The sequence below is a fragment of the Genypterus blacodes genome, unplaced genomic scaffold (genome assembly GCF_046128005.1).
Source record: "Genypterus blacodes isolate CSIRO-AG114 ecotype Tasmania unplaced genomic scaffold, CSIRO-AGI_Gbla_v1 ptg000100l_1, whole genome shotgun sequence".
Taxonomy (NCBI): Eukaryota; Metazoa; Chordata; class Actinopteri; order Ophidiiformes; family Ophidiidae; genus Genypterus; species Genypterus blacodes.
The window spans coordinates 89,797-102,500 of NW_027466904.1; the positions used below are offsets into that span (position 1 = coordinate 89,797).

A 12,704-nucleotide genomic window follows, 5' to 3' on the forward strand; every position below is an offset into this window, starting at 1 on the left:
ACCCTAAACTCAGCAAATGTGACAAAGAAAATACAAATCACAATAACTTCATCTGATTAAAAGCGTTCTACTTAAATCTACTGACAACATGTTTTACTGTGAAGCGGCCACAGGAACAACCAGATGATTCTGGAGCATTTTCAGTGTGTTAGTATTAAATGTGGTAAAAGGAGAAGCAGCCAATAAAAGCTGCAGGCAACCAGAGTTTACTGCAGTTTAGGCGAAATGCCATCACATCATCAAGGTAAACAACACCTTCTACTGGGGCTGCTCATGCTGTATGGAAACACACACACACAGACACACACACACACTGGCTGAGTCCGTGTTAAACACAAACACAGTGCAGACAACAGCACAGCAAAGGTGTGTGAATGTTGGGATTTACCTTTGCGATCTGGTCGAACTTGCCGAAGAGTTCGTTGAGCATGTGCACCAGTTCACCGGGGGAGCAGTCGCTGGCCAGCCTGGTGAAGCCCACGATGTCGGCGTACAGAATGCTGCGGGAAGCAAAACAGAGAGGAAACCGAGTCACACACACACACACTCGCTACAAAACTCCATTGATATCTGAAGATCCTGTTGAGAGTCAGACACACAGACACACACACACACGCAGCTGCCTGAGAGAGTCTGACTTTGTTGGGGGAGGTAAATTCTGCCAAGCTCCAAAACACACACAGCGCCCCAATAACACACACTTTAACCTGTTTCCCATTGGCAGCAACCGATTCTTATATCTGGAGACATGATAATGGAGGCGGTAGCCGGTGTTTGGCTCTCCTTTAACTCTCCAGTGTGGGAGGAACCCGGCACAGACTATTGTTGGGTTTCATTCTGTTTTCGCCGAGATCGCCCTCTTCACCCTGAGATAGCATGTGTGAGAATTTGTTATTATGGGAAAGATAACAGTCAGATCAACGTGAAGACAGACCCACACACACACACACACTCACACACACACACGCTAGCAGCCCACTTAACGGCAGGGAGGGCGTGATGTTGTTTCTCCCGCGCTGCTACAGTATGATGGTTTTTAGAGGACATTCCTAAGAGAGGCTCTCTTTTGCGGAAAGCCTCCATTTGTGTTCTCTGCTTGGCCTCTGATCCGTCCACCACCTTCCACCGTATAAAGCAGCGGGCCGTGGAGAATAGAGGGCATAGGATTCCTGTTCATTTGGCAAAGTGACCCCAGAGTACACTGAAGGCGGATTAACTCTGATTGAATTTGGCCGCGGTAATGAAAGGGGAGGAGGAGAGGAGTGGGAAAAGAGGAAGAGGAGCAGGGATGAGCTGTGTGAAGGGGGAGGACATGATGGTGAAGGAGCAATCAAGAGGTGAGAGGGGAGGAGGAAATAATAATAAGCTTTATATCGAAATCTGAGGGAGAATCACCTGACGTTGGTGTGCCGCTGCACGTAGAGGTTGTGGAAGTTGTTGGTGCTCTCCGTCCGGCCAAAGTTGGGTCCCTGGAGCCGCTGGATGATCTCGTCTTTCATCACACGGGCGATGTGGGCTGGCAGCAGGGATAAGAGTAAACGCTCCTGCAAAGACACAAGGGAGAAACCTGGGATCAACGCCCGGCCAGGAAGACGAGGGACAAGGCTGGGAACGTGACTCAAAGTCAAATATGAACCATTTATTATGACTATTGATCAGATTCATTCATCCTAGACCCTTTTGCAAGGAGCTGGGGTTTCTGTTAGCAGATCATTTCTACTTGTGCTCAGAAACAAACACGCTGGTTTCATTCGGCCTCAATCACAAGAAAGCTCAGGGCCGCATTTTAAATCTGATGATTAACTGGAGCGTAGCCGCCAGCCGACTCAGTCTCTATATTTAAACCCAGACGTCGGCCTTCCAGCTTTGATAAAACTCTCAGACTAATGCAGCGACTTCACCACGACTTCACCCCCCAATTAATTTTTTAAGCCCCTTAATGACGTTCATTAGCCTTCTTGAAAAACTGTTAGTGCTGAGAAGAAGTGAGCCAATAAGAAGCACAGAGGGGAAATAAAGGGGGAAACTTTCCTCTTCCAACTTTTTGATTTTACTAATGTGCCTTTAGCAATTCTTTGGTAAAAAAAAATACAAAAAAATAAAAATAAAATAAAATAAAATAAAATAAAATAAAATAAAATAAAATAAAATAAAATAAAATAAAATAGAAATAAAATAAAATAAAAATAAAAATAAAAATAAAATAAAATAATATAAAATAAAATAAATCTTTGCAAAATGTATTCATCACTGATGTCTTCAAGCTGAAACATAAATGCTTTATTTCCAAGGTGGGAAAAAATATATAAAAACAAAAAACCTTCAGCTTGATTATCACAGCGCTGCACAGTTACCCTCTCCTCCTCTTCTGCCCACACCTGATCAGCTACATGGTGAGTGTTTAGCCAATCAAGAGCTGAGAGGCACCCGCTGATGGAGTGAACGCTCCTCAACACACAGAAATAGGCGTCGGCCCAGAATTGTGAGAGACAAATCTTCAGGTTCAGAAGTTAGTGACTAAATTTCACTGTTGTTGTTATAGCGCCACCAACAGGTCGCCTGATGGTGCAATTTTCCAACTATTGCTGTGACAGAAGGACGGATGCCAGCGATACAAACATACCCGCTCACCTGCATGCATGTTATCATTTCTGCCTTACATGCATCCAGCACAGCCTTTAGTTTGGCTCAGTGTGGGGAAGTCAAACCCCTATGTGTGTGTTTGTGTTGTTTCAGGTCTGAACACTGTAAACATGTGAAAGGACCTTTTTTTAAAGCTGAACCTGCAGTGGAAGCGTCACCTTTGTGCACGTATCTCCACTGCCACACCCGCCTGCTCAGAGAGAGAGCGACACGTCTGCTGGCTCTACTGCACCCAGGCTAAAAACAGATTCCTCCCTGTATGACAATGTTAGCTCTGTCGGAGCAAAACTGGAGCTCTACACACACACACACACACACACACAGGCTTGCTGTTTGATTCTGTGACGGTGAAACCAAAACGTCATGTGCTAGAAATGTCCTGACAGGAAGGTGAGGCTACACGACCCGTCTGCTTGAAGAAAAATGTACAAACAAACAAAGAAAATGTGACAGGAAGAGAAGATTGATGTCCTGTGGCTGTTTGGGATTTCAGGGTGATTTTTTTTGCTTTAATTCAAAATCACACACACACGGACTGGAGAGTGGTTGGAGGGTTATTTTGGTACGTGTGTGTGTGTGTGTGTGTGTGAGGTGGGGGCATGTGTGTGGGTGTGTATGCCTGTTAGAGAGAGTGAATAGCTGCCTGAGGGGGTGTGACTCATAAATGCGGCTCACAGCAGAGAGGGTCATTATATTGTTCAAACACCACGGGCTCATTTCCTAAAACACAGCGGCAAATTAACTAGAGAGAAAGATGGGGGAGGTGGAGGAGGTGGAGGGAAGGGAGGGGGGGGAGGTGAGGCGGCAGGGTAGGCTGGTGGTTACTATAAATAGAAACTCCACACACACACACACACAGCCGTACTTATTCAGCGGCGAAAACAATAGGAACACTCCACACACACAGCCGGCGTGCAGAGGACAGATAACAGAAGCTGAAGAGACGCAGAACCATTAATCACCTGTTTGATTAACGGTTTGATTCCAGAGCAGACGTCAACTTCTGAATGAAACCTTTGGTGGTTCGGTCGTTCGGTCGTTCGGTCGTGCGCTGGCATGTGCTTACACCTGCACACACACTTCACACACTCACTGTGGGTCAAACACCCTCTGCTGAAGCCAGAGAAGATTCTGTCCGCGGCGTGCAGCTAAAGAAGTCTGCAGCTCAGATTTCCAGCATTATGTATTTCACCATGACTAAGGAAGTCCAATGAATTTAACAGAAGCTCCTCTTTTCCAAATTTGCAGGCAAATCCCAGCCCGCAGTAACAAATGCATGGTTTCAGTGTGTGGTGTCCCTGGCTGGGGAGGAAGGCTAATGTCAGGGCAGAGATGTTAATGTCAGGCGAATGTCACTGCATAATGCCTCTGTATACACACACACACAGACACACACACACACAACTTAGCAACTCTGCATCCCTGACAAAACTCCGGATAGAAATTTGTATCTGCAACCAAACTGGAGGAAATTGAATTTGACTCGTGTTGATTTGAATAATTTACATCTGACTGTGAGGGCGAGCAAGGCAGCAAGAGAGAGAGAGAGAGAGAGAGAGATAAGAACAGAAAATGCATTATTTCCATCTCTCTCTCTCTCTCTCTCTCTCTCTCTCTCTCTGTGTGTGTGTGTACCTGCTGGTGCTTCTCAAACTCTAGCTTGATGGGGGACTTGATGCAGTTGCAGGTGTCCTGGTAGGTCTGTTTGAGAGCCAGGTCCATCAGATGCTTGTGGTACGCTCCCGCCAGGTTACCGCAAGTGAAGATGATCACGTTGGCTAAGATCTGTGCACACAAACACACACGCACACACACACACAGGGGCATTAGAATGCTGTTGAGGCACTGAGGCGTATCCACTGATGTGCCCCTTTGGGTAATTCTCTCCCTATCTACTCCCCCCTTCCCTCCCCCCCTAACCACTTACAGCTATATTGTTCCCTCGTAAAGCGTGGCCAGAGTACACACACACACACACTCCCACATTGCTTTTCCGTCCCCTTCCACCCTTAAGTCAACCTCAGGCCCTTTAAAATGCGGCCGTGCATATCAATCGGCCGTCCTTGGCGCCGTATCCAAGGGCAATGAGTTCCTTCTGCGCTGTTTTATTGTGTGCTTTTCCATTGTGTGTGTGTGTGTGTGTGTGTGCGCGTGTGAGAGAGAGAGATACACTGATAACATACAGTATATATATATATACAGTTTGTCGACTTTTCTACTTTGATGGATGATTACTAAGCTATAGTGTCTGTTTGTGTTTGTGTGTGTGTGTGTGTGTGTGTATTTGTATTCAAACTAATATCATTTGTTATTCCACAGTGTAAAGTCACAGCTACTGTACATCCTGGATCTGAATGTGTGTTTGTGATGTTTGGTGTATTAATAGAGACTTTGCCGTTTGTAGGTTTGTGTTTCTGGTTTCCATGGCGTTATCGTATGAGGTTCCTGTTTTATTTTGAGACGCTCTGAGTTCTGTGAGTGCATTAAACGGCTTTGCTTTGTTTTTTTTTACAAAGATGCAGGCTGGCTTCATTGTTTAACAGCTCAGCCTTATTAAGATTCTCTCCCTAACACAACCTCACTGACTTCACTTTCAGAGAGGAAGCTCCACTCTACTGCTAACTCATTCAACATAATGAATATCAATGAGGCGTAATTAAATCTTCTCCTGATACGTTTCAGTCGGGGCCACCACCAGAATTTAACTTTGGAGCAGATCCTCTCTTTTGTTCTGTCAAATTCAGACATATGTATCCAATAACAGACTATAGACGGCAGTATTATGGTCTGGATACAGATGAGGACGTGCTGGATACTATTGGTGGGATACACGCACGCTAATATGTCCCTGAACGCCTCATTTACCTGCCAGACCAGAGGTTCCAGCTGTGTGGCGGCGGATGCCAGGCAGACGCTGAGGGTGACGGTGTGTGAGAAGCAGGTGATGGTGCTGGCGATGATGGCCCCCGTCATGGAGAAGGGCAGCATGGTGTACACCACAAACACGATGAAGAGGAAGAAGGAAACCTGGAGACAGGAAACAGGAAGATGTTCACCAGTGAGTCTGTGAATGATGGGTCAAAAGGAAAAGGCAAAACCAGCACGGACAGAATGACTCCGCCCCTTCTTCTCTGTTCTCCGTATCCTCTCTTGACTGTGGCTGTGTGTGTGTCTGTGTGTTGTGTGTAGATTGTGTGTTAACCCCCTGACTTGTCCTTGTCCCCCCGCACCCCCTCCCCAGTTCAACACTTCCTGTTATGGTGGCCGCAGCGGTGAGCAGTATGAAAGAGTCACGGGTTGAACTCAGGCATCAGATGACCCCTGACCTTCCTGACTGTATGTTTACTTCCTGTGTGTCTCAGGTTCAAAGGGTCACTGAGCATACACAGGAGCGACAACTTGCACAACATCAACAACCACAACAGACGGAAACTGAGCCTTGATTCTTGTTTCTAGTACTTTAGATTATAAGTGTATGAAGTCACAAAGTTCCATATAAGGAATGTTCTAGACTGAAGTTTCTTCTATGATCGTTTTCCACCTGTGATCTCATGCGGAATCTAACGCCACTTTAACTAAACTTGCCAGTTCATTTTACAGTTACCATGGTTTCATCTGGAGCTAAATGAGCTTGTGGTCTGCAACTAAACCCGTCACTATATAGAGTCTCCAATTAGAGCGGGATGAAGAAAGCAGAGTGTGAGTGTGAGTGTGTGTGTGTGTGTGTGTGTGTGTGTGTGTGTGTGAGGCACTGGGCTTCATCAGCATGGCTCTTTGTCTGCTTCACTTCTCAAACACCCAATTTCAAATCAAATCAGGGGTAAATAATCAACCGGCTGAGCTGACGGGGGAGATGAGATGTTACAGTCATCGCTCAGAGGCTTGAGTTTGACGGACGGGTGACATCACCTGACATGTTCTCAACGCAGTGAAGGTCGAGGAGGGAATTACAATTACAGCATTAACTTGATTCGCACTAATGGACTAATTGGTGATGAATTTTAATAATAATCTCCCTCCTAACAATTACAGTCGCTATCAATCAAACAGGTCGCCGTGGAATGTGCAGAAACACACACACACACACACACACACACACACGCAGTAATGAAGTCTTTTGTCTGAGTTTGCATCCTAATCAGTCAGCATCCACTTCAGCAGCAGACATGTTTAATCTGCCTGAGAGGAATTCGTTCATATTTATCTGATTGGATAATTGGATAGGAAAAAAAGGGAAAATACATCGGATACAAACTCTTAAAAGAGGAAATAAATATGAATCAAGAGGCAGAAATGTTTTGTAAGAGTCTAGACTTTGGCTTTCTGTTGCTAAGGGAACCGGCAGGGAAGGACGTTGCTGACGTTGAAACAGATGTGGTGTAACCCTCCTAAGTCCTCCAAACCCTGACGCTGTGTGTGTGTGTGTGCGTGTGTGTGTGTGTGTGTGTGTGTGTGTGTGTGTGTGTGTGTGCGTGTGCTCTGTTTGGGGAGCCATGGGAATTGAGAATGGCAGTCCAATTTCAGGTACATCATCAGGCAGCCAGACACACTCCATCTCCACAGCGCTCTGATCTGAATGCTCATCCCCGATCCAAACATCACAGGATGGGAGCTGCTGTCATCGTCTTACTTCAGCTCCTTCAATTACTTTTGTCTCCTCGCTTGCTCGCTTTCTTTTCCTCTTTTGTTCACACACACACTCACACACATGGCTCCCCTGTGTCTCAAACAAAAGACACACACTGACTCACTTGCATACCCAAACACACACACACACAGACGCACGCACACACATGCCTGTGAGTATCCAAGTCGGGAATGTTTTGTTGCAGTTTTTCAGATTTACACTCTTGTTTCTGCCAGGATATTACGCGCACACACACACACAGTCACACAAACACACACATACACACAGGTAAGTGTGATAGCGCCACCGATTCTTGGCACCAGGTGTGGCAGCCATGTTCAATCTACCTTCTGAAAAAAAGCTTGTGGCCTTCAGAGAAATCGAATCAGGCGGAGAACTAACAGGGTAATGAAGCTGGATGATGGCAGAGAGAGAACACGGAGACGTTTGGAGAGGAAGCAAGCAGGGCCTGTTTGGGATGGGGCGCAGAGTTAAAAGTGAATACAGAAGCAGCTACACACACACACACACACACACACACTGTCCTGTGTTATTAGCTCTGCATGCTCCATCACAAAAGCTGCTCTCTCAGTAATCACAATCAATCCATCCCACTGAGCCAAGGATGCTATTCCTGATATCTGCCTCCAGACAGACAGACAGACAGACAGAGAGGCAGACAGACAGACAGACAGACAGACAGACAGACAGATAGATAGATAGATAGACAGACAGACAGACAGACAGACAGACAGACAGACAGACAGACAGATAGATAGATAGATAGATAGATAGATAGATAGATAGATAGATAGATAGATAGATAGATAGATAGATAGATAGATAGACAGACAGACAGACAGACAGACAGACAGACAGACAGACAGACAGATAGATAGATAGATAGATAGATAGATAGATAGATAGATAGATAGATAGATAGATAGATGACAGCAGAACAGTGTGATTAATAATGCAGAATGATGATGCTCTTGCTCTCACAGGTGGCTGATGATATAAATATCTCCACGGGAGGAGGGAGGGAAGGAGGGAAGGAGGTAAAGGGAGAAACGAGGGGAGACAGGGAGAATGTAGGCACGGCTTGGTGAGGGGATGAGGGGGGTAAGGGGGGTCTGTACAGGAAGCAGACGGAGGAGCGGCAGGAAGACAAATGGGCTTTGATGAATAGAGGGAGACGGAGCAGGAGCCGGAGAAAATAGGATCCTGAGACAGAAGGAGAAGGAGTCTGGGTTTGGAAATGAATGTGTCTGTCTGCTGACCTGCTCATCAGGACGCATTAACTCTGACACACACACACACACGCGTTTACTCACCTGGTCCCAAGGACTGAGGATCCCTCCGGAGAACATGAAGAGGTAACCCATGGTGACCAGACAGGCCCATATGAGGAGGGAGAAGAGGCGGAGCATCCTCTTGAAGACGGACTCGATGCAGACCAGGATGAAGATGGAGAGGAAGAGGAAGAGAGCGGTGGGCACGGTGATGAGGAACGCCAAGTGGTCCTCTATGTCCTGGAGAGAGAGAGAGAGAGAGGGAGAGAGAGAGACAGAGAGAGAGAGAGAGAGAGAGAGAGAGAGAGAGAGAGACAGAGAGAGAGAGAGAGAGAGAGAGGGGGAGGGAGAGACTTTGTGAGACCCATGTTCTTGTTTCCTGCTCTCACTCCCCGGTTCTCCCTGGTTGATCTCTGGTTGGGTTCTTCTCAGCTCGTCCAGTCTAAACCACATCCATTCCATTTCCAGGCCATGCTGTATATTATCAACCCTCTAAACTCCCTTTGGAACAAAAGGTTAGGACTTTTCATTTGAATAATGTGTGTGTGCTGAAGTGTGAGTGTGCAGGAACACACAGATCCATCAGGAGACACTGATCACAGCAAAACGCTTTGTTCCTTCACCTTAAATCCAAAATGTATTTCCACCGCCTTGGAATCCTGCTGAAGACACTCTGTGCCCCATAAGAGAACAGGAACACACACACACACACACACACACACACACACACACACACACACACACACACACACACACACACACACACACACACACACACACACACGCCAGCAGACGAGCAGACAGATCGGCAGACAGACAGTCTGAGCACAGGGAATGTGCTACAGCATCACTTCAGCTCACACACCGTCAAACTGAGCGTTTAGACACTATCAACACACACACACACACACACACACACGCACACACGCACACACACACACGCACACACACACGCTCTCTCAGTCAGACCTGGCTCACCCACCGTCTCATTTTCTCCAGCAGGAAGCATCTTTACTGAGGAATGTGCAGATCGGCTGGATGCAGCTTATTAAACTCTCATCTGATCAGCTGTTCTGTCTTAAAGACAAAGAGGAAGAACTACAGAGGAGCCTTCATCTCCTCCTCACACAGCACTCCAACCCTGTCTCTGAAGCACTTGATGTTCTGGAGTCTGCGTCGCTCTGCAGCCTTGTGAAGATATCGGCAATTATTTGATTCCATGTTGGCAGAATGTTTCCGTCCAGAACCGATCCCTCTGAAAGATTCGGAGAGGAAAGTAAATAAATATGCAAAAATCCCCACGACGCTCACACATAAAACACCATCCCACACACACACACACACACACACTCGTCTAAATAAAGTCTTCTCCAAGTTCCTTTTGCCCTCTTCAGTCTTGTGTGAATTATGGAACAGAGGCAAACTCTCCCATCGTCTTCACACAGAGAGAGAGAGAGAGAGAGACGGTGAACACACAAACACACACACACACACACAGCTCTGCTTCCTTGCACAGACTTTTTGAAACCAGCACATTTTTTTTCCAAAACTGAGCCGCTGCCCGACTCCCACACGAGCCGTATGAAGTCCTGATTGTGCTGACAGGTCCAGAAGCTTGCAGGTGCTGTGTGATTAGACGATGTCATCACTACGGTGAGACCAACGGCGGCGTGGGCACGGAAATGCAGCCGCGCTTTGATTAGCTTACTTCTATTTGGGGCCGTTGTGCAATGAATCCTCTGAGGTAATGAGTGAAGGAAGTCTACCTGGGCTCCCTGAGAACAGCAGGAGTTACTTTGGCCGGCACACACACACACACACACAGGAACAGAGGAAGAGAGGAACAGGGCATTCTGCTGTGTGTTGGTTTTGCAGCGGTAGAGTGTGAGTCAGGGTTTGGCGAGGGAGATCCCACAGGACCTGGCTGCTGACGCCACGCAAGCTTTACACTCAGCTGCCCGCCAGCTCCCCATCCCAATGAGGATGTGAGAGAGACCGCAGACTCACACAGACACACAGACACACACACACAGACCAGGGGGACATTGGAGCTGCCTCACACACCCACACACACACACACACACAAACCAGGGGGACATTGGAGCTGCAGACCTTCTCTGAACATGAATATACAAACCACACACACACACACACACACACACACACACACACACACACACACACACACACACACACACACACACACACACACACACACACACACACACACACACACACACACGGTGCTGGGTTTGAATCCAACTGGGCCGCACAAGGACGCTCGGCTTCCCTCCCACCTCCATACACAGGCAGGTTAGATGGACAGGTAACACTTCATTACCTAAAGGTGTGTATGAGCACACTAGGGTCTGACTATGTGTGTGTATGTGCATGACACGGACGGGTTTGTGGTTGAAGAATGATGTAAGAAGCCGGAGAGAACCAGTTTGCAATGCAGATAAAAGTGTTAAGTGAAGTTAACATTCTTTCTGCTCTCATCACGCTGTATGATGACGTAATGATGCATGTAAACATACATGTACTGTGCGTGTCATTGACATGTATAGCTCCTCGCGACCCCGAGTGGGACATGGATGAGTGAGATTCATTATTTTCTCGCCTCTTTGATGTTTTCCCATGTCCGTGTCACAAACATCAGTGCCCTTCACACATTTCTGCTTGTAGCCCATCACAGCCTGTTAAAGCCCGGCTGAAGCCATTTAAAGCCCCAGACAGGCCACCGAGGGAGGGGGGGGGGGGGGGGGGGGGGGCTGTAACGCACCGCATTGTCATCCAGAACAATTAGACCCCCCCCCCCCCCCCCCCCCAGCCCTGCCTCATCCACCCATTATACTGGCAGGAGACGCGGAGAGAAAGAGACAGAAAGCAGCAGAGTCGCACGGCAATTATCTGATAATTCTGCAGTGAAATTAGACAACTTTCAGAATTCAACGCCTCAACGATAGGGAGTCAGAATGTGAGCCAGGACTCATGGCCCCCTGCAGACGCTCTCCGTGCTTTGGTGAGTGTGTAAGCAGCAGATGAATCACGCAGTCCCGGTGTTTTCTGGCTTGGCTGGCAGCCGGGATGTGAAGATCAACCAGGCTGTCCAAAGGCAGAAGGCTCTGTTTGCACCACAAAACTGATGGTACACTTTAATATCATGTTTATCGGTCCTCTGAAGAATAACATGTAATAATATGTCACTTTTCCATTAAACTATTACAATAGAATAGAAAATCTCTGGAATCTTTGCCATTTTCACATCATAGGGACGAGGAGCTATTTTGGTCTGACATGCAAATGTGAGCAAAGAACTCATTGTTGAAAGCATGTAGTTACTACTTTGAATACTTCACCACACACACACACACACACACACACACACACACACACACACGAATAGTGAGTTGTATCGGTCTGATTTCACGGGGAGCCTGATGTAAACAAAGATAAGAACAGTTTGGTATCTTCTGAGATCATGTTAGGAGGATGAACAGTGATTCATGGAAGAGGAGCGTGTGGAATCAGACACTGGACTCTTTGTTCTGTCACCCTGAGAGTGTAAAATTTAGATGACCGACACACACACACACACACATGTATATATATATATAAATATAAGGTTTGGAACACAAATCTTTCTTTGTGATGTTGAAACACCGGAGCTCCCTGCAGGCCCGGGGCTGAGCCGAGCCAATCCAATACATTAACACACGCAAGGCTTCCTGCCAGCCATAGGGAACCTGGGTAAACGGGAATCTGACTGTTGGAGCTGGAAAATGAAGTATTGGAATCCTTGAGTCTATTAGCATGCATTCACATAGGCCACGCCCCCCTCTGTCAAACCTGATAACTTTTGCTGCGAGTGACATTAGACATCACACACACACACACACACACACACACACACACACACACTTTAACTTTAAGACCACAGGAAATAACAACAAGTATTATTTTCTCAAAGACGGTAAGCTTAAGAGGAAATGAGTGACTTCCTGAGACACACACACCCAAACATCACCCTCAAATACACAAACACATGTGGGCATATAGACAGGAGCACCCGCACACACACATAACAGTGTGGGTGGTGGCGTCTTAAAATCCCCACACACACTCACAGGGAGCCCTGGTCT

The 12,704-nt window shown here is 47.0% G+C and overlaps 1 protein-coding gene across 3 annotated transcripts in view; it reads right to left on the reverse strand.

Annotated features, from left to right (window-relative positions):
- The window catches only part of adcy2b (adenylate cyclase 2b (brain)), a 32,979-nt gene that overhangs the window by 16,638 nt on the left and 3,637 nt on the right, over positions 1–12,704 (reverse strand). For all 3 annotated transcript variants that reach the window (XM_076159933.1, XM_076159931.1, XM_076159934.1), the window contains exons 2-6: positions 8,605–8,802; positions 5,509–5,670; positions 4,279–4,428; positions 1,396–1,544; positions 389–500 (exon numbers count right to left, since the gene is read on the reverse strand). In XM_076159933.1, coding sequence (XP_076016048.1) covers positions 389–500; positions 1,396–1,544; positions 4,279–4,428; positions 5,509–5,670; positions 8,605–8,802 — 771 coding nt within the window. The remainder of the gene's footprint in view (positions 1–388; positions 501–1,395; positions 1,545–4,278; positions 4,429–5,508; positions 5,671–8,604; positions 8,803–12,704) is intronic.